The 19062-nt window shown below is 38.9% G+C and overlaps 1 protein-coding gene across 1 annotated transcript in view; it reads right to left on the reverse strand.

Annotated features, from left to right (window-relative positions):
- PPP2R5A (protein phosphatase 2 regulatory subunit B'alpha) overlaps window positions 1-16685 on the reverse strand; it is a 66694-nt gene extending 50009 nt beyond the window's left edge. The window contains exon 1 of the mRNA XM_029935318.1: window positions 16369-16685. Within this exon, the coding sequence (XP_029791178.1) occupies window positions 16369-16591 (223 nt within the window). The 5' untranslated portion in view covers window positions 16592-16685. The remainder of the gene's footprint in view (window positions 1-16368) is intronic.
- Between the last annotated feature and the right edge of the window lie 2377 nt (window positions 16686-19062).

Raw genomic sequence — 19062 nt, forward strand, 5'->3', positions numbered from 1 at the left:
ACCTAAAACTGTAAGGGCTAAACTGTAAGATTCTTAGTAGAAAACATAAAGGTAAATCTAATGACATCAGATTTGGGAAATATTCTTAGGACACCAAAAGCATGAGGAACAAGGAAAAAAAGATAATTTAGGATTTTATCAAAATTAAAATCATCTGCACTTCAAAGGATACCATTAAGAAAGGGAAAAGACAAAGGAACATTATGACTTAATAAAAAGACAACTGAATTACAAAATGGGCAAAGGGTCTGAGGAGCCATTTCTACAAGGAAGATACACCAAATGGCCAAAAATACATTAAAAGATGCTTGATATCTTTAGTCATGAGAGAAATAAATGCAAATCATAACCACAAAAAGATCACACTTCATATCTGTCAGGATGGCTGTATTAAAAAGGTCAGAATAATAAGTGCTGGTGAGGGTATGCAGAGATCATAAACTGGTGGGTAAGCATGTAAAATAGTGTGACCATGGTGGAAAACAAGTGTGGCAGATCCTCAAGCAATTAAACACAGAATTACATGTGACCCAGAAATTCTATTACTAGGTATACACCCAAGAGAAATAAAAACATATACTCACACAAAAACTTGTACACAAATGTTTACAGCAACATTATTCATAATAACCAAAAGGTAGAAAACCCAAATGTCCATCAACTGATGAATGGACAAATAAAATATGGTGCTAAAGTGATACAATGGATTCTTACTCAGCCATAAAAGGAATGAAACACTGATACATGCTACCACATGGATGAACCTTGAAAATATTGTTAGGTTAGAAGAAGCCAATGGTATAAAAGACTTACAAAAGACTATATATGATCCCATTCATATAAAATGACCAGAATAGGGAACAGAAAGTAGATAGAAGACAGAGTATAGAGACAGAAGGTAGATCAGTGGCTGCTTAGAGTAGGGGATGAGTGAGATGACGAGTAATAGTTAAATGGTATGGCATTTCTTTTTGACATGAAAATGTTCTAAAATTGACTGCAGTGATGGTTGCGCATATCTGTACATATACTGAAGCCATGGGTGAATTGTACAGTATATGAATTATACCTCAATAAAGCTGTTAAAAAATTTTAGTTCAGTCCTATCTCTAAAATACTTTCATACCAAATATGCAAAACATTATTGAAAGACAGTAAAACTTCAAAGATCTGTTGTGGTTTAAAGATCAAATGCCACTAACCAATAATCATAAAAACTTCATTCTACCACAAAGGTATACACAACACATGCCTAGAATACCCTTGTTTGGTCTTTTTGCCATCTATACTTATTTATATGGAACATTTAATGAAAACAAAAACCACCACATAAAATAAGAATTAATAATATTTTATCAACAGAACTAGATAGGGTTGGTTTTAAGAACAGTTTACTGAATAAAAAAAAAAGAAATTCCATAGAGTAAGATAATTTGGAGTTTTCCTGTGTAATGTAGTTTCAATTACTGTCTCAAATTCATGTTACCAGAAAATCCAGTTTACATTCATTTCTCTTAAGACCTCAAATATCAAGTAGAATGGTGAAATCTCAATATTCATTATCATAAAACCTTCCTTTTCTTGCCCATTTTCATAAAACTCAATGTGATAAACTAAACTTCTTAGGGATAACCAAATTATTTCAAGTTGTTCACTGTTAAATCTATTTTACATCTAAGAATAAATAGTTTAAAGTATCAAGTATCATAATCTGTAACAGAAGTTTTATAGGTATTAATTTTCCTTAAAGGAAAAATGTACCATATTTCCAATTACTGCTGCTCACATTTTTGAAATCTAAAGTAGGCTCTCATATAGGATTCATGCTACAAATTATAGAACAAGAACCGTATCATAGCAACGCAGCAATACCACTACAGTGACATGCTGAGGATGCAATCCAAGATTCTAATTTAAGAAACTGGCACAGAATATAGGACATGTAGCTTTTTTTGGCAATACTCCTAGAACATTAATAACTAAGACTCTAAAATCAGCTTTTATTTGAAACTTTAGAGGATCAAACTATTATAAAGGAACAATAGAAACATTTATTAACAAATGATTCACAGCATTGCAAATAGGACTCAGTTAAGGATCTAGGGATTTCATTAAAATTGAAAATGGCCAGGAAAAAATGGAGGCATCACCTTTTAGGAAATTTGAATACATGCACCCTACCAGTTTGATAATGAATCCTACTATACAAATATTACTTTAAGAAAACCACTAGAATATTATCTAAAACTTTAAAGAACATAAATATTTCTGTGCTTTACTCAGTTACTATTCAAATGTGAATATATCCACAATTGCATTACAGAAGGATAAGAACACAGATTTTTATGTCAAAAAAATTAACTTTGTTATCTTTTGTCTTCAACTTCTGATAAAGTAGAAAAGAACAAGAAATGAAGATAAGCTAACACAGGGCCTTTCTCGGAAGACAGAAATCTGGAATTTTAGAAAGCAGAATACTGAAAAGCAGGCTTCTGAGAGAACACACGCATATGCCTCATGTCATTGCGCTCTGCAGACACTGCAGCTTTTACAAATTGAAGGGTTGTGGCAACCCTGCACTAAGCAAGCCTACTGGCACCATTTTTCTAACAGCATTTGCTCACTTTATGTCTCTGTGTCATACATTGGTAATTCTTAGAATATTTTAAATTTTTTCATTATTTTATTTATTATGGTGACTTATAATCAATGATTATGACTCACTGAAAGCTGATGATTACCATTTTTTTTAACAATAAAGTATCCGGGCGCCTAGGTGGCTCAGTCGGTTAAACGTCCGACTTCGGCTCAGGTCATGATCTCATGGTTCTTGGGTTTGAGCCCCGCGTTGGACTCTGTGCTGACAGCTCAGAACCTGCAGCCTGCATCAGATTCTGTGTCTCCCTCTCTCTCTGACCCTCCCCTGATCACACAGTCTTTCTTTGTCTCTCAAAAATAATTAAATGTTAAAAAAAATTTATAAAACAATAAAGTATTTTTCAATGAATACTTTTTTGCCAGAATGCAATTGCATGCTTAAAAAAATACAGTTCAGTGTTAATACAACTTTTATGTGTGGTGGGAAATAAATTCATTTCACTCACTTTGTGATTTTACAGTGGTGGAACCAAACCTGCAATATCTTCATAATATGCCTATAAATGGAATGCCTGTGTCACGTGTTTAATTCAATTTGCTTTTTGGGGTTTTTTTTCCTGTGTGATAAATTTTGAAGCACTGTTTTTGCTTAATTCAATTTGAATATAAAACCTGTTATTCATTAAATAAAACAGGTTTTTAGAAGGATTTTGTTTTTCATTTGGAATTTTGGGGGAACGAGAAGTATTAAACAGATCTTCATAGATCAGTGCCTCTATAGCTATTTTCAGTTTTCATGGCTGCAATGAGGTTCCATCTGGCAGCTACTCCTCCCTGTAACTCCTAAGAAACACCTGCTACCATGTTAAGGAAAGGGATTACTGACTTAACAAGGTTGCTCAATCTCTAAAACAGGCCCTAAGGTCTACAAACACCCCACCATCAGGCCACAGATGGGGTCAGGATGGTGATGGTGATGGTGGTGAACCCAAGAACTCTAAAATTATACACACAATATTGTATATGATATTTTCTGAGATGATACATTTCTTTAATCAGGTTTCCTAAAAGATCCATATATAACCTTCCTAAAATTAAATACCAGTGATCTTAGAAATTATTTCCCTGGGGCACCTGGGTGGCTGAGTCAGTTACGCAAGTGACTTTGGCTCAGGTCATGATCTCACAGTTCGTGAGTTCGAGCCCCGTGTCGGGCTCTGTGCTGACAGCTTGGAGCCTGGAGCCTACAGCCTGCTTCAGATTCTGTGGCTCCCTCTCTCGCTGCCCCTCCCCTGCTTGTTCTCTCTCTCTGTCTCTCAAAAATAAATAAACATTAAAAAACTTATTTCCTCTCTTTTTAATACAAGGAATTTTTTCTAGGTCTAGAGTGGTTTGATCTAGTATTTCCAGAAATAAAAAACTTTATTCAGAAACAAATTAAATTAATTTTAGAGGTGCCTGGATGGCTCAGTGGGCGAGTGAAGGGTTCAATTTCTGATCTCAGTTCAGGTCTGGATCTTGGGGTGGTGAATTAAGCCCTATATTGGGCTCTATGCTGGGCTAAAGCCTACTAAAAAATAAAAATAAAAATAAAATAATTTTAACATTTTCCTTTCAGAAGCATGCTATTTATAATACTCAATTTAAGTAAAAATGGGTTACAGAATAGCATATATTATGTGATCCCACTTAATGGAAAAATATGAGAATGATTCTCAAAATTTTAAGAGATGTTGCCTCTGGGGATTTTTATTTTCTACCTTTGTAATATTCTTTTTTGAGTTTAACAATGAGTCTATCAGTTTTTATAAAAACTATAAAGTCATTATAAAAGACATAGAGTAGTCAAGAATATGACATTTCTTACTGCACAGTCCTTAAGTAAGTTTATTTTAGAAAACCATTGAAAACTGAAACTCACTCATGAGTCACAGCAAGTATTGTATCCTAAAATAGTCATTCCTATTCCATGGGAGAAGCTACTTTTCCAGATCTTAAAAAAAAAAAGAAAAAGAAAAAGAAAAGAAAGAAAAAAAAGTTCTCAAAATATCAAAATATGTTATGTGTAAGGTCATCCATGCAGCCCAATTTAAAAACAGGATCTCAAAATGTATGAAATACCAAAATCAGTACCTGGGTATCTTGTAGCTAGCTAAAAGCTTGTTTATTTTTAAGTTTCCTATATGAATGACAGAAATTTCCCATGAAAGAAATATGACTATTAAAACTAAATGTGCCTTAAAAGCATTTCATTGTTACATTTACTACTTTATTTTCATTTTGGATTCAAATTTAGACTGGTTCATTGACTAGAAGGACAAACACATATGGACAACTACTTAAAGAGATGACATCATCTAATTTGTTTTTCTGGAGGATATACAGGAGACTAAAATCAGCAAAGTGATAGATGAATTAGCCCAACTGATTGTAATATCCAAGACTTAGCTATTTTGCCTCAATTTATTTCCTCCCTCAAATTGGGAAATAATGATCAGAAAGGCATGCTAATATGGCCACAAATATGAGTTTTCAAACTGTTTGTACTGGGGCACCTGGGTGGCTCGGTCAGTAAAGCGTGCAACCTCAGCTCAGGTCAAGATCTCACAGTCCATGGGTTCGAGCCCCACGTCAGGCTCTGTGCTGACAGCTCAGAGCCTGGAGCCTGCTTCACATTGTGTCTCCCTCTCTCTCTCTCTGCCCCTCTCCCGCTCACTCTTTGTCTCTGTCTCTCAAAATAAAAGACATAAAAAAAAATTTTTTTAACTGTGTGTATGTAACTTAGATAAAGGAGACTGAAGTATACATAGCACTTCCATAGAGAGGCAAAAACAAGTAGGCTGATCAGTTCTTGATATTTTGAAATAACTCCTCAAAGCTGCTAATTATAGATTTTAACCTTACCTCCATATTATAATTCTAGCTCAGACAAAAGTGTTGAGTGATTAAAAGTTCCTTCATCTTGTTTCTTAGTACACATTCATAAAACAAATGTTCTCCACCGAAAATTTTACATTACTTTAAAAAGCGGGGAATAGTGCTAAAAGGGAGACCCCAAAGAATATCAATGAAGTAGTTCTATATCAGAAGAATTTAAGAAATAAAAATCCTCTGCTTTGAAGACTCTTAGAAAAAACTATGTTCAATACTGGTCTACGTGCCCAGGACCTAGAAGAAATTAGTATCTTCACAAGGCTCAATTACTATTATTTCTCCTTTGCACTGTTTGAAAATAAGGTGTTAATTTTGCTTTAGTGCAGGCAATACACATTTTCAGTTTAATATTACAGAGGAAGAATCAATAATCAACTGAAAAGATATTGAGCTTTAAATGACTTGCACAAAAATATAACCCACCTGTTTTGGTTTCTTCATCAACAAAATGCTAAATTTAGTGCTGTATGTAAACATTATGGGACCTGGTTACCAATCATTAGAAAACTGTCAACGATTGCATGACACAAAATGGTGTTTTTCTTTAAAGTCAATTTAATAGCTTTTGCTTCATTATTTCATTCAATAAACAATAAAACCGTCAACTGACTATCTAATTGCTAGGGGAGAAGATACTGATCTCAGGTCGTGGAGCACTTTACTTACAGTCTAAAGGCAAAAAACAGGCAACAGTAATTGTAACCTCACTCATGCACTTGTCCCAACATATTTTGTGATCTCCCTCACACATATAACATCTGGCGTACACTGACATGCCACTGAATAGAGAATAGATAATTCCTATTTGGCCAGAAGACCAAGTAGCCAACATCTCAAACTATGACCATTTTCGGACAGGCAAACTTGAAAATATTGTAATTAATGTTTAGAAGTCATAGAAACTACCAGATGGGCACTCTGTGATTCACACTCCCAAAAGAATATCTCAAACGTCAAATTTCAAAAAACAATCTAAATTTTCCTTCTATATTGGTTCCTTCCTTACTATATTCCTTCTCAGTGGTGGCAGACCTATCTACTCAGTGGTCCAAGCAAAAACATCTGGATTCCTATTTTCCCTCCTCCATCTCCCCTCAAATAATTAACAAGTTCTATGTAAGATACATTACAAATACACTTCTTTCTCTCCATTTCAGCTGCTACCACCCCTAGCCCAACGTCCCCATAGCCCATGTCTCCCCTTGTCTAGTAAAATAACCTCCTATCTAGTCCTTCTTTTAAAAATTGTATTCTGGGGGCACCTGGGTGGCTCAGTCGGTTAAGCGTCGCTTTCAGCTCAGGTCATGATCTCACGGTTCGTGGGTTCGAGCCCCGCATCAGGCTCTGTGCTGACAGCTAGCTCAGAGCCTGGAGACTGCTTCAGATTCTATGTCTCCCTCTCTCTCTGGCCCTCCCCTGCTTGTGCTGTCTCTCTCTGTCTCTCAAAAAATAAATAAACAAAAAAAAATTTTTAATAAATAAAAATTGTATTCTGATACAATATCCATTCTGCACCCAAAAGCTAGTGATATATTTTTTCTGTCAGGCTTCCTGAAAGAGAAGTCCATATTTACTGACTTGACGTTAACAATTTCCATTAATTCCTCACTTTACAGAATTTTCAAGTCTATCAATCCTCCAAAGCGCCTCTCGAGTCACCAATGTTACTGACTACTAAACCCATGGAAACTTTTCAGCTCTTACTTGTCAATAGCTCTTTTCAATGTTACTAGTTCCCCATCCCCATTTTCAAAGATTCTCTTCCCTTGACTGCCTTGTTTCCACTCTTAACGGTCTTCCTTTGCCTCCATTGTCTCTCTTGCCTTGAGATTACCCCTTTTCCTTTGATTATCATCTAAATAATGGTATTTCTTGGCCTCTTCTCTTTCTACACATTTTCAATTGTTGTTTCTACTTGCATCATTTCAAATGCCACCTTTAACCTAAAGACTCCCGGGCGGCTCAGCCTTTGACTCTTGTCTTAGGCTCAGGTCATGATCCCATGGTTCGTGAGTGTGAGCCCTGCATTGGGCTCAGCACTGACTGTGCAGAGCCTTCCTGGGATTCTCTCTCCCTCTCTCTCTGCCCCTCCCCCACTCATGCTGTCTCTCTCAAAATAAATAAACTTAAAAAAAAATCTTACTCTAAAGACTCCCAAATTGTTATCTCTAGCATAGGTTTTTCTATTTAGCTCTGGAACCAAATATCTAACATCCTACTAGACAGCTTCACTTTGATTTCCCACAGGCATTTCAACCTGTCCAACAAAAAAACATCATCTCCCAAATCTGATCTTCCTCTTTTTCCCTTTCAGTAAATTGCTATCGTGCCTCTAGCTGCCCATATTAGAAACGGATCATCATTGGCTCTTCCCTCTCACCAATTCCTGCCTTAGACAAGGCCACCTTCATCTACTGTCTGGATTACTTTGCCTACTAGCTAGTTAGTGTTCCTTACACCCATCTCCCAATTTACTCTTCATGCTACTATCAGAGGAGTAAATGAAATACATGGTATCTAGACTATGACTTGACCCTAATTGTTGCTCCAGTCTCATCTCTAATCAGTTCCCTATTATAACTCTTTATCATAGCCACACAGGCTGCTGGCAGTTCCCCAAATATGCTATGCTCATTCACCCCTGGTGCTAAACATATTGACCTTTAGGTGGACCTCTTAGACCCCATCTATCTTAGCTGAACAACAAGATCATTTAGATCTCAGTGTACCTGTCACTTTCTCTAGAAAATTTTCCCTGATCTCTCTCCTTACACAGCAAAACTGGATTAGGTCCCCCTTACAGTACCCTAACCACTTACTGCCTACTCTTACCTCAAAACTTATTATAGTAATTGAAGCTGCCTGCTTACATGTCTATATTCCCCACCAAACTACAAGATCCTAAAGACATTTAATTTAAAAAAAAAAGCATTCATTATTTTATTCACTTTATTAAGAAAAGCTTGAATCTCTAAATTGTAAGCATATGAATACCAAAGAGAGAAAGATATTTCTGCACCAGATTTTGGAAGAAAGTATGTATCTAGTTTTAACAGCAGGTAAACAAGATCTTTTTCCTCTGTCCAATTAAAAGAATGGTACTGTAAGGTTTGTTTTTTTTAAGCAGATACATATTCCTACAGAAATCATGTCTTCTTTTACATATGGCTTCAGCAGGTGTTATTAGAAAAGTCTGTTTGAAACATTCAGTTTTGCCAATCAAAATTCAGAGTTTATAACAAAAATTATCCTACCTTCTTCACTTTATTCATTTAAAGGCATATGATTAACAATGTGTTCAAATAATCATTAACTTCTAATAATAGCTATAATTCTAGATTATCTTTTACCAATGAGTGTGAAACAAGCAAAACCAACTAAAAGAGAAAATGTGTAATTTTTGAAGCCATATTTAATATCTGATACTCCTGAATTACAAGTTTTAAGTCTAGTCATTTAAAAATTCTTGTTTCAGACATTTATCCTCTTTTTAGGTATGTCCATACAATTTATTCATTAACTAAACAAAATCAAGAAAGCCTCCAGGAGCTTCAAAACCCCATACTTTCCTCCCTACATTAAAGAAAGCTTCTCTGATGAAATAACAAGATAGCTATTTATTTTGAAAAAGAGTGAAATTGATTCCCAATGGAGGCTAAACTACAATGACTTCTGTGGTCCCATTCAGAACCAGAAGGCTCAACTAGATATAACATCATGGTCAGGTTATAGTAGATGCAATTAGCATCACCATTCCAGTAGGAGGAGTGTGTTCCCAAGAAATCCCTTGCCATCAGTGTCCAAGTTAGAAACATGTTCTCCGAATTTCATCATGTGAGTCAATCGTATTCAGCAAATTACTCCCCCACAAAATCATAATATGCTTCTTTAGGATTTCTGATCAAAACTGCAAGATTTCTAAAACTCACCAGTACTCACTAAAAAAGCCCACATAAACAAATTTCTTCAGGGAAGAGTTCAAAAGATATACATAAAAGTAGGTTTGAAACTGCTTATTAGTCAATATCTTGCCCAGACAAGTAGAGTTTATTTTGCATAAACCTACTCTGTCATGTAAAACTCTTTCAGCAAAGTATTTACATTCCTTGTTACACAAGAATGCATTAAAAGTAATTACATATTTAAAATCTGTTCATCTCCTTCAAGGACATCCTTATAAAGATTGCAACTCAAATTTAGAAATTACTGTGAACTAATTATTTGAGTTTATACAATGTTTGTATACACATGTCCACATGAGAGTCAACCCAGTACTACTGTTCCACATAACCCTTCCATAACATCTTTCCCAGCAAGAAATCTATCAATAATGTTTCATGACCCTTATACAAGTTATTTGTAAGGCACAAAATACAAGAACAAACAATCCTTTGTTTTAAACTTACATTTACTATTTACTGTCATGGTATCAAAAGCCCAGAATTTTTTTACTTAAAAACCTTGAACCAGATTTAGACACAAATATATGAAATAAAAAACAAAACAGAAGAGAACCAATCTACTGATAGCATCAAACATCACTGAACAAACAACACTGAAAGAAGCACAATCAATAACTGGGCGGGGGAGGGGTGTTAAGGGAGGCGAGTCAACAGACAACCAACAGGTAATTTCTTCAACAAAACATTCTAACTACATAACTACAATTACTATGCACACAATACTGTATTTGGTACCACAATGGATATGAAAACACAGATGACTTCTCCTTTCAAAACCATTTTATCATTCTGGAGAGAGAATATTACTCCGTAACAGCTGAACACTGACTCAAAACAAATTCGAGTCTTACTCAAATTGAAGTGCAGTAAGGCCAAAGGCAAGATAGGGATATGAAATAAAGTGGTACCAGGTCCTTGCTGCTCTACTTTTAATAAAAAGCTGTAGTTCATATTAAGAGGACAAGAAGTAAAAATACTTCTTGTATTTTTCTTGTTGCTGAATAAAGTCATAACCAAAAATAGTTAAGTTCAAGAATAGCTCATTTGTTTAATACCTACTATTCAACATATACACTAGAATAATCTTAGTTTTACATCTTAAAGAAGCAGAACAACGCTTTTAGTGTATGCCAAGTATCCGTTTTACACGCCAGAGTGATTGGAATCATCATGTTAGCCTGAATGCTGGGATTAAAACCAGGGAAACCTCTAAGATATGTTCTCACTTTCATTTTATTCAGCAACAGTTCCAAAATCCCAGAGAAGAGAAAAACAGACCACCTAATATAGAACAGTTGACTTTTAATTATGGTAACACAGAAAAATCCTATAGAACCATCTCATCAACCCTAAAACTCCAGAATCTAATCTCTCTTCAGGAAAGCAGCTGATCAGCCATAGGGGGCAGCAAAGTTAAGAGAGTGAAAAGTAAATAGCAGGAGGTGAAGTGAGGGCAGGAAATGTAAATAGGCTGGGTAATGAGCCCTGAGTATCAGAGAAAAGGACAAAGTCTCAATTAATTAATTAAATCAATAGACAGATAATGCTAAATTAGTGATCTCAACTCTGGCTGCACATTAGAATCACCCTGGGAGCTTTTAAAAATACAAATGCCTGGATCCTACCTTAGGCCAATTAATTTAGAATCTCTAGAGGGTGGGCCTAGCTAGGCACTGATATTTTTTAAAGCTCTGCAAGTTTATAGCCAGGGTTGAGATCCAGAGTGCTAAATACAAGAATAAAAACAAGCTAGTCTCCATTACCAGCGTTTTATAATTTAAAAAGTTAAACTTCAAAAATAAAGCACAAAAAATCTATTTTCCAAATGTATTTTGTTGATAAATTTGTCTTTGTCATCCAAAGAGGGACTAATTAATTCATCTTTGTGATTTTATCAAGGGAAAATGTTATTCTTATAAATAAAAATGATTAAACTGAAGTTCAAAGGGGTTAAACTAGCCCAAAACAACTGTGAGTCATCAATGATGCAGAAAGACAACTCAGGTCTACTATTTACAGGATAGTGCTCTATCCCAATGATCACAATATTCTAACTAAATACATTTTATGGGATTATCACTTTATTCAATTAGATACTTCATAAGATAACCCAAAAGTCAATTAAGAATCAGCACAGGTAATCAATTTGGAGGGGGGGGAAGGAATTTGACCCTAAATAGTAATTCTGAAGATGTTAAATTAGACTTAATTGGAGAATTTTGCTTTCATATGAAAGCCAGCAATGATACCAAATTATCAACTTCTCTAAGTATATCCTTAAAAAACATTTTAATTAAAAAATAAGTCTCCCAGAAGAAATATGGCATTATTTTCAGAAAACAGTCCCAAAAATGACCAACATGTTGTATGTCTTTGCAAACAAACATTTCTCTTGACATACTCAGATGAACTTTCAACTCTCCTCGAGGGCTAACCCAACTATAAAAAGTGGTTTTGGGTTTGGAGAAAATTGTATTAATTTTGAGAAGATCTTTAAGCCTTAAAAGAATTAGTAACCTTTCCCTCACAAGAAAGTTGATAGTTATAAAACTTCAGATCATGTCAGTGTTCTTGTTCCAGTTACCCTAAAAGACCACATACCTCAAGGGGGAAAAACTTCTTTCCCTAAAGGTAAGCAAGGCACTTCAAATCAGCATCACTGTTACTGGCCTGGATACCTCCAGTGGGACCCAGTTTCTAAGAATATACCAACCAAGAATCTGAGTGATAACGAAGGAAATTCTTCACTTCAATCTCAAAGCCAGTTTCATTCTGTTTTTGCTAATGTACTGGTTGTTGTAGGAGAAATGCACATCTATACAATTCTACTGGTTAATTAATTCCATTTCTTTGCCTGGTTAATATCTTGTAACTACAGCTTTTAGTATTTTAAACAGTTTAATTCTACCCTATTTCCACTTCTACACCAATGCTGAAAAATGATATAACTTCATCTTACTTCACATAAATTATATCTGCAAACTGATTATAAATAAAATCAAACTTTAAGTCCCCAGGAAAGTTTACTATTTATGTGAATCTTTCATTTAAAAAGTATTTTCAGGAGCACCTGGCTGGCTCAGTCAGTTAAGTGCCCAACTTCAGCTCATGTCATGATCTATAGCAGTTCGTGAGTTTGAACCCCATGTTGGGTTCTGCACCAACAGCTCAGAGCCTGGAGCCTGCTTCAGATTTGTATCTCCTTCTCTCTCTCTCTGCTCTTCCCCTGATACACTCTGTCTCTCAAAAATAAACAAACATTAAAAATTTTTTAATAAAATATTTTTAATTTGGATTTTGAAATATCAAAGACAATAGTAGTTAACATTCTTTGCCTAGTTTTAGTTACTTTAACTACATTATTTCACTTACTCCCTAAAATCCTGGGGAGGGAGAAGGTATTATCCCCATTTTACAGATAAGAAAAACAACTCAGAAAGATTAAAAATTTACCCTTGACCCTGGACTGGCCCAATGACCCAACTCTCTCATACTGGTTCAAATGTTTATAAAATAGGTTAACAGCATAAATACTGAAATCATTTTACCTGTGTGCCAGTATCAGTTGCAACACCAGATAAATAATCACAGGCCTGAAACTAGCTGTAAAAGCCTCAACTTTTCCAGTCAATAAAATGTGAATAATGCTGGTTTTGCACAGAGCTGCTGGGATGACCCAATGAAATATAGTGTTCATAAAAATACCCTGAGCTATGGCTTGTCACACAACAGCATTTCCTTAGTAAGTGTGAAAAAGAAAGGGGTATCAGGGATGGGGAGTTACACATCTTTGGACTGTTTCACTAATTATACACGATACTGTTTTTATAATTAAATAAATAAAGAAAAGTATGAAACAATTTGTAAATACTAAGGGTTATATACATGTCAGGCAACTACCTCTTTACCAAACAAATTCTTCCAGGGACAAAATAGGTTAAAATAAGCTGAAAAACTTCCTATTGTGAGTAACACAATTTTTTAAGGTCAGAAGTTTCCTAACTGTTGTTTTCTAGGGGAAATGTCTAAAGTAGAAAAATCAAGTCCTATACTAACTTAAATTTAAAAACAGAAGAAAATTTATAAGATGCTTCTACTTTTATTTCTAGTACCTAGTTTTCAGGGGAAACCTCCATAATTAACATAAGAAAGAAAATTAAGTGTTTTGAAAATAAATTTTTAAGCTATTCAATAAGTCAGTTTAATTTTCAGGACCCACATAACAGTTTCTATTTTTAAAGAATCCTTTTAACAAGGCTTTTTTATTACACATGTTCTATAACAAAGTTTTCTCTGAACATTTTCCCCATTAAAATCATGAAACCTACTTACTAAGTGATTTTGCACAAATAAACTTCTTATAGATGAAAAAAGTTGGGATTATTTTGTTAATCCTTACCCACAGTATGCTTTGAGGAAAATAGCTGGCACCTTTCCAGCGTAGATCCATGTGGACAAAGTGTAACATAAGCAGGTTGGTATAAACACTTGAAAGATCTCGGTTGCCCACAAATACCTGAATCTCTCCACAGGAAGATTGTATTTCAGAGCAGAAAGAAAAATTCTCTTTCATACACATACTAAAGAGCTTTCCATTGGTTTTTGTTAAGACCACAAATGGAAAAAACTACTACAGAAAAAGCACACAACTCTGTGGTATCAAGTCCACTGCCAAAGTGCCATGTGAAGTAACTGAATTTTTTTAAAAAGCACTTTTCAAGCACTTTGGCATCTGGAGTAGAAGTAGCTATTATTAGTGGGTAATCCAAGAAAGGGTCTTGTTTCCACAATTAAATTTGCATAAATTTATCTGGAATATCTAACTTTCCTTTTTAAAGAACACTGTATTTTCATATTAAATATACAGTTGTTATCTAAAGTTCCAATTTTGTTTTCCCTCTGCTAGTGACCAAATAATTGTAAATAAAACATCCAATGGCACCTTCAGCTTGCTGAACTATGTACATATAACTTAGAGGATTACTGACTCTGCATATTTTTGTCAAGCTTTTAAAAACTATTAAAACTGCACTTCCTAGCTTGATCTACGATGATAAATATGCAGTTATTTTTATTACATAAATTATATTAATAAAGACAACACTAAGGATCCATAATACCTTACTAAAAAACCAAATTTAATAAATAAACCTTCAATTTATAAAAACATAATTTCACAATATAATGGAAAAAGATCAGTGATAAAAAATGTTTTTTCTATCATTTAATTTTTCTATCATTGTTTTAATTTTTACACTTTAGAATCCATCAACAGCAATACAATGTCCTAAGGGCTAAGATGATATTCTTTTATAGCTATGACATCACTCAAGAATTAAAATCTTGGGAATGCCCACCATTGTGGTTCACCATTGACTATGATATGTAAAGTTTAACAATTTTTCAGGCTAAAGAACAAATGACAAATGCGGCAACACAAGCTACACATATCTTAAATAAAACCTTCTTTCAAAAGCCAGTTTGATTGTGGCTGTGGGATGCTGATTTAGAAGCACCCTAAGAGGCAGGGCAGTATAGGGTCTGAATGGAGTTCAGATCTACTGTAGGTCAACTGTGATTTGATCTGGGGTTTTCTTTAGACTCCCAGCCAAACTAAGGCTGGATTCACACGTCCGAAGACAAATCAGAACCAGATTATCCCTGAAGGAGATGAAACGGACTGAAAAATCTGAACATCTGTCTATTTTAGTAGGACTCTTTATCTTCCAAGTCTTGCAAAACAGATGATCTGGATTTATATGAAGTTTCTTTTGTATAACAACTGTTTTAAATGTTTAGGAGCATTATCATCTTATTCCAAGACAATTTCTAGCTCCTAAAAAGCGAAGACATTAAAATTATAAAATTAAGAGTAATGCACAAAGAATAAACTAGAGCACCAGGAAACACTTTATTAAAAACTCTCTAAATCTAGTAAACGTGAGCCAAAAGAAGTGCCAAGTTCTCCCGTAGAGCATTAGGCACGGCTGCGAACTTGCATCACTGCACAAACCTACACGGTCCCTGGAATCCCGGCCGGCTTCGCGACCGAAGTTGCCATTCCACGGCAGAGCAACACGACTTACTCTCTCGCACTTCTCCAATCTTAACCGCGTGTATCTCCGCAGGCAATAAAGTATTTTAAGTCTTTCTATACTTTGAGTTAACGATACCACCTAAACCTAACGACCCAGTAAATGACACACTATGCTAGTCAGAGTTTCAGGCTTGTTCCTCTAAATAATCTGAAGACCAGGAACTCCTGACCGGTGTTTGCATTAAGATTGCCAGCAGACCCCGGTCAGTGGGGACTCTCAGGAAAGATCATTGGGAAGGGGAGGTGGGGAGAGGGTGAGCGCAGACACTTGATAACTGGAAAAGTAAAGAAGCAGTCGAAAGTGTCCGAAAAGCGGAGGAGGGTCTCCGAGAGAGAGAGAGAGAGAGAGAGAGAGAGAGAGAGAGAGAGAGAGAGAGAGCGCGAGCGCGAGCGAGAGAACGGGTCGGAAGCTACGGCAGGTTGTTAAAGCCACAAGGGGAAGGGCAAGCCCGGAGGAAAAGTGAAGAACTACCTCGCGGGACGCAGGAGCAGAGTTGCAATCGGAAGGGCAGGGGAGCGAGCGCGCAGGTGGGGAGGGGGTCTGGCATCCTCGAGGATGGGAAGAGTTCAGGTGAATCAGAGAGAAGAAGCAAGGCTCTGAACACCAAACCTGTTCGAATCGAGCGGGGGGTGGGGGCGGGGGAGGCAAATTGGAAACACGGCTCCCACCACGAGCCCCACCGGGGCAGAAGGAAACCCCAGGAGGAAATGGCTCCGGCGGCGCGGAGGCGAGCCCCTGCGCTCCCTCCCGCCCAGGGCTGCACCCTCGGAGGTTACCTTTGAGTTGGGGCAAGGGGTGCAGCTCCGCCTGGCTGCCCTGGCTGCGGAACTGCGACGAGCCCTGGGAGCGCTTCTGCCTCTGCGCCTTGCGCACCGATTTCCGGGTGAAGCCGTCCACTTTCTCCGAGGCCGAGATGGCGGCGGCGTTGGCAGCCCCCGCCGGCGGCGACGACGACGACATCGCCGCGGCCCTGGCGCTTGGCAGCTCCTGCTGCTGCATGCACGGAACGGGCAGCGGCAGGAGGAGGAGGCGGGGGAGAGGTGCGGAGAGCTCGCGCCCCTCCGCCCCGTCCCCCCGGCCGCGCCGCCCTCCCGCTCCGGGGCGCCGCCGAGCTTCTCCCCGCCGCCGCCTCACGGCCACATCTCCGCGCCGGGGGTTCCTGGTCCCCGCCGCGCGGCCACCTCCCGGGGCTGATGGAGGCAAGGGCGGGGGCGGAGGGGGGTGAAGAAGTTGTTGACTTCGGGCGCGGAGGGCGGGTGGAAGAGCGCCTGAAGTTTGGACAACTGAGGCGAGGGCGCGGGGGTGCGGACGCCGAGCGCGCCTCTCTTCTCTTCAGCCCAGTTCGCCAGCCGGCCGGCGGGCCCCTCACTGGCCGCTGCCAGCGCAGCCGGCCCTGCCTGCAGCCTCCTCCCGAGGCGCTGCCATCACGGGTCCCCTCCGAGCCGCCGCCGCGGTGCCCGCTCTTCCCTGTCAGCGCCGGACCCTCATTTCCAGGGGCAGTGACCCGCCGCCCCAGCTCTGGGCGAGCACGCACTCGCTCCTCACGGCTCGGAGCGGTCCGAGCCGCCTCCCCCACGCACCCTTCCGCCGCCTACGGAGAACCCCCAGCGAGCGACCGCTACAACTTGAGAAGGTGGAGGGTGCACGTAGGGGTGGGGGGAGTGTGTGTGCGTGTGCGCGCGCGCTAGGGCGCGCGGCCCGGAGGAGGGGCCTCGCGGGGGGTGGGGAAGGAGGAGATTGACTGACAACTTCCGTAGGGTCCCGCCAGCCTTTTGGATGTTGGGGAGATAGTAGTGGGTGGGAAAACATGCCAGCTCCCTCAGCCAATCGCAGGGCTAAGCGGCTGGAACGGGATGAGGCGTGGCCTCCCAGACGGTCTGTTAAGCTGAGAGGTTAGGCAGAGAAGTGGGGCGTGGTTGTGGGACGGACTTCTGCCACAACCAATTGTAAGTGAAGACGGCGAGCCGTGCGCCGCTTACGTCACAACAGCGCGATGAATTCTTGTGGTGGAAGGGAACTGCCCTGCCACCAACGAGGGTCTTTGCACGCCTGCGCGACGAGCCCACGCTATAATTGCTCTTCTGACCGCCTATCAGAAGACCAGAAAACTAGAGTGGGTAGTTTAGAGAGCAAAGTGGAAGGTCCCTTCGCTTCCCTCTCCTCTCTGCTGCCCAATGAGGAGCTGAAGCGACTGGTGGGAGTTGGAGATCTGCGGCGGGAAAGAACACCAGGAGTTACCTCACTGAAATGGGCGGAGCAGAAGTCGGTTGGGGGAAAGGAGCAGTGGGATTGACCGGCGCAGGGGCCCCGGGAAGGCGAGGAAGTGAGCCGGTCCAGTCGGAGCTAGGCAGAGGAATCCTGGGCGGGCCTTGGAGCCTCCCCTGGCCCCAAACCGCGTAATTGGTAGTTGCGGAATAAATTTGTAGCTCTTGAGTGGCTCAGGCACCTTGGTTCCGAGAACTGTTCTCGCGCCTAGTGTGGGCAATTTACTATCTACTGCTTCAAAGAGTTCTCCACATTCACACCATCCAAGAAGAGGTTTGTCATGCCCAAGTTAGAATCCCACTAATTTTCACCCCTTCTACGCCACAGGCCTTCAGTTTTTCCAACAGAACGAGTACAAATTCGCTCATCAGTGGCTTCTGGATTTGGCCATTTACTCTCATTGTGATCTCTTCCTCAGAGATAACGACTAAATTTCAAACATTAAAGTTACGTTTTGTGTGTTTTGCGTATCATGATGCTTAATAAAAATAAGTGAGTTGGTTTGTATGAAAAGTACTCAAAGGGAACTAAATGTTCCCCACCCTATTGTTAGACTCTCACGACCCAAATTATTAGAATGTACTAAAGGAAATTCAAAAGTTGTTTTGTCGTTTACGAAAAAAATGGATAAACACTTGCAATGTGGAAGGAGTATACAAATATTTTAAGCCTAAATTTAAGCCTAGAAAATTAAAAAAAAAAAAAAGTGAACACAACATTGTTTCCTTTGGGTTGGTTTTGCGCTGGTGGGCCCAAAGCTCCATTCCTTGTCCCATGAACTGCAGACATTTTCCTTGTAACTTGATCATAATATGTGCTGGTTATCTGTTTAAGCAAAAGTATCCGATGGATATGTACAGAAGATTCCAGCTTCGACTAGGAAGTTAGATTCTAGATTCAGAGCCAAACACTACCTCAAAACATTTCCTTGCTCAGACTCAAGAGTGATGAAACTGGGTCCAGTTCTCCCAGTTAAGGAGGTCCAAACTTCAGCAGCAGCTTGGACAATCCCTCCACTCAAGCTCCAGACCATGTTGAATCTACATTCACAAATGGTCAGACCAGGCCTTCTCACAATTTGCACAACAGATCATGTGGTTCAGGGCTCTCAAGTTCACTGCCAGATCAGTGTTGAAAAACACTGTTTATAGGGGTGCCTGGGTGGCTTAGTATGTTAAGCATCGACTTTTGATTTTGCATCAGGT

Source organism: Suricata suricatta, chromosome 3 (assembly GCF_006229205.1).
Source record: "Suricata suricatta isolate VVHF042 chromosome 3, meerkat_22Aug2017_6uvM2_HiC, whole genome shotgun sequence".
Classification (NCBI taxonomy): domain Eukaryota; kingdom Metazoa; phylum Chordata; class Mammalia; order Carnivora; family Herpestidae; genus Suricata; species Suricata suricatta.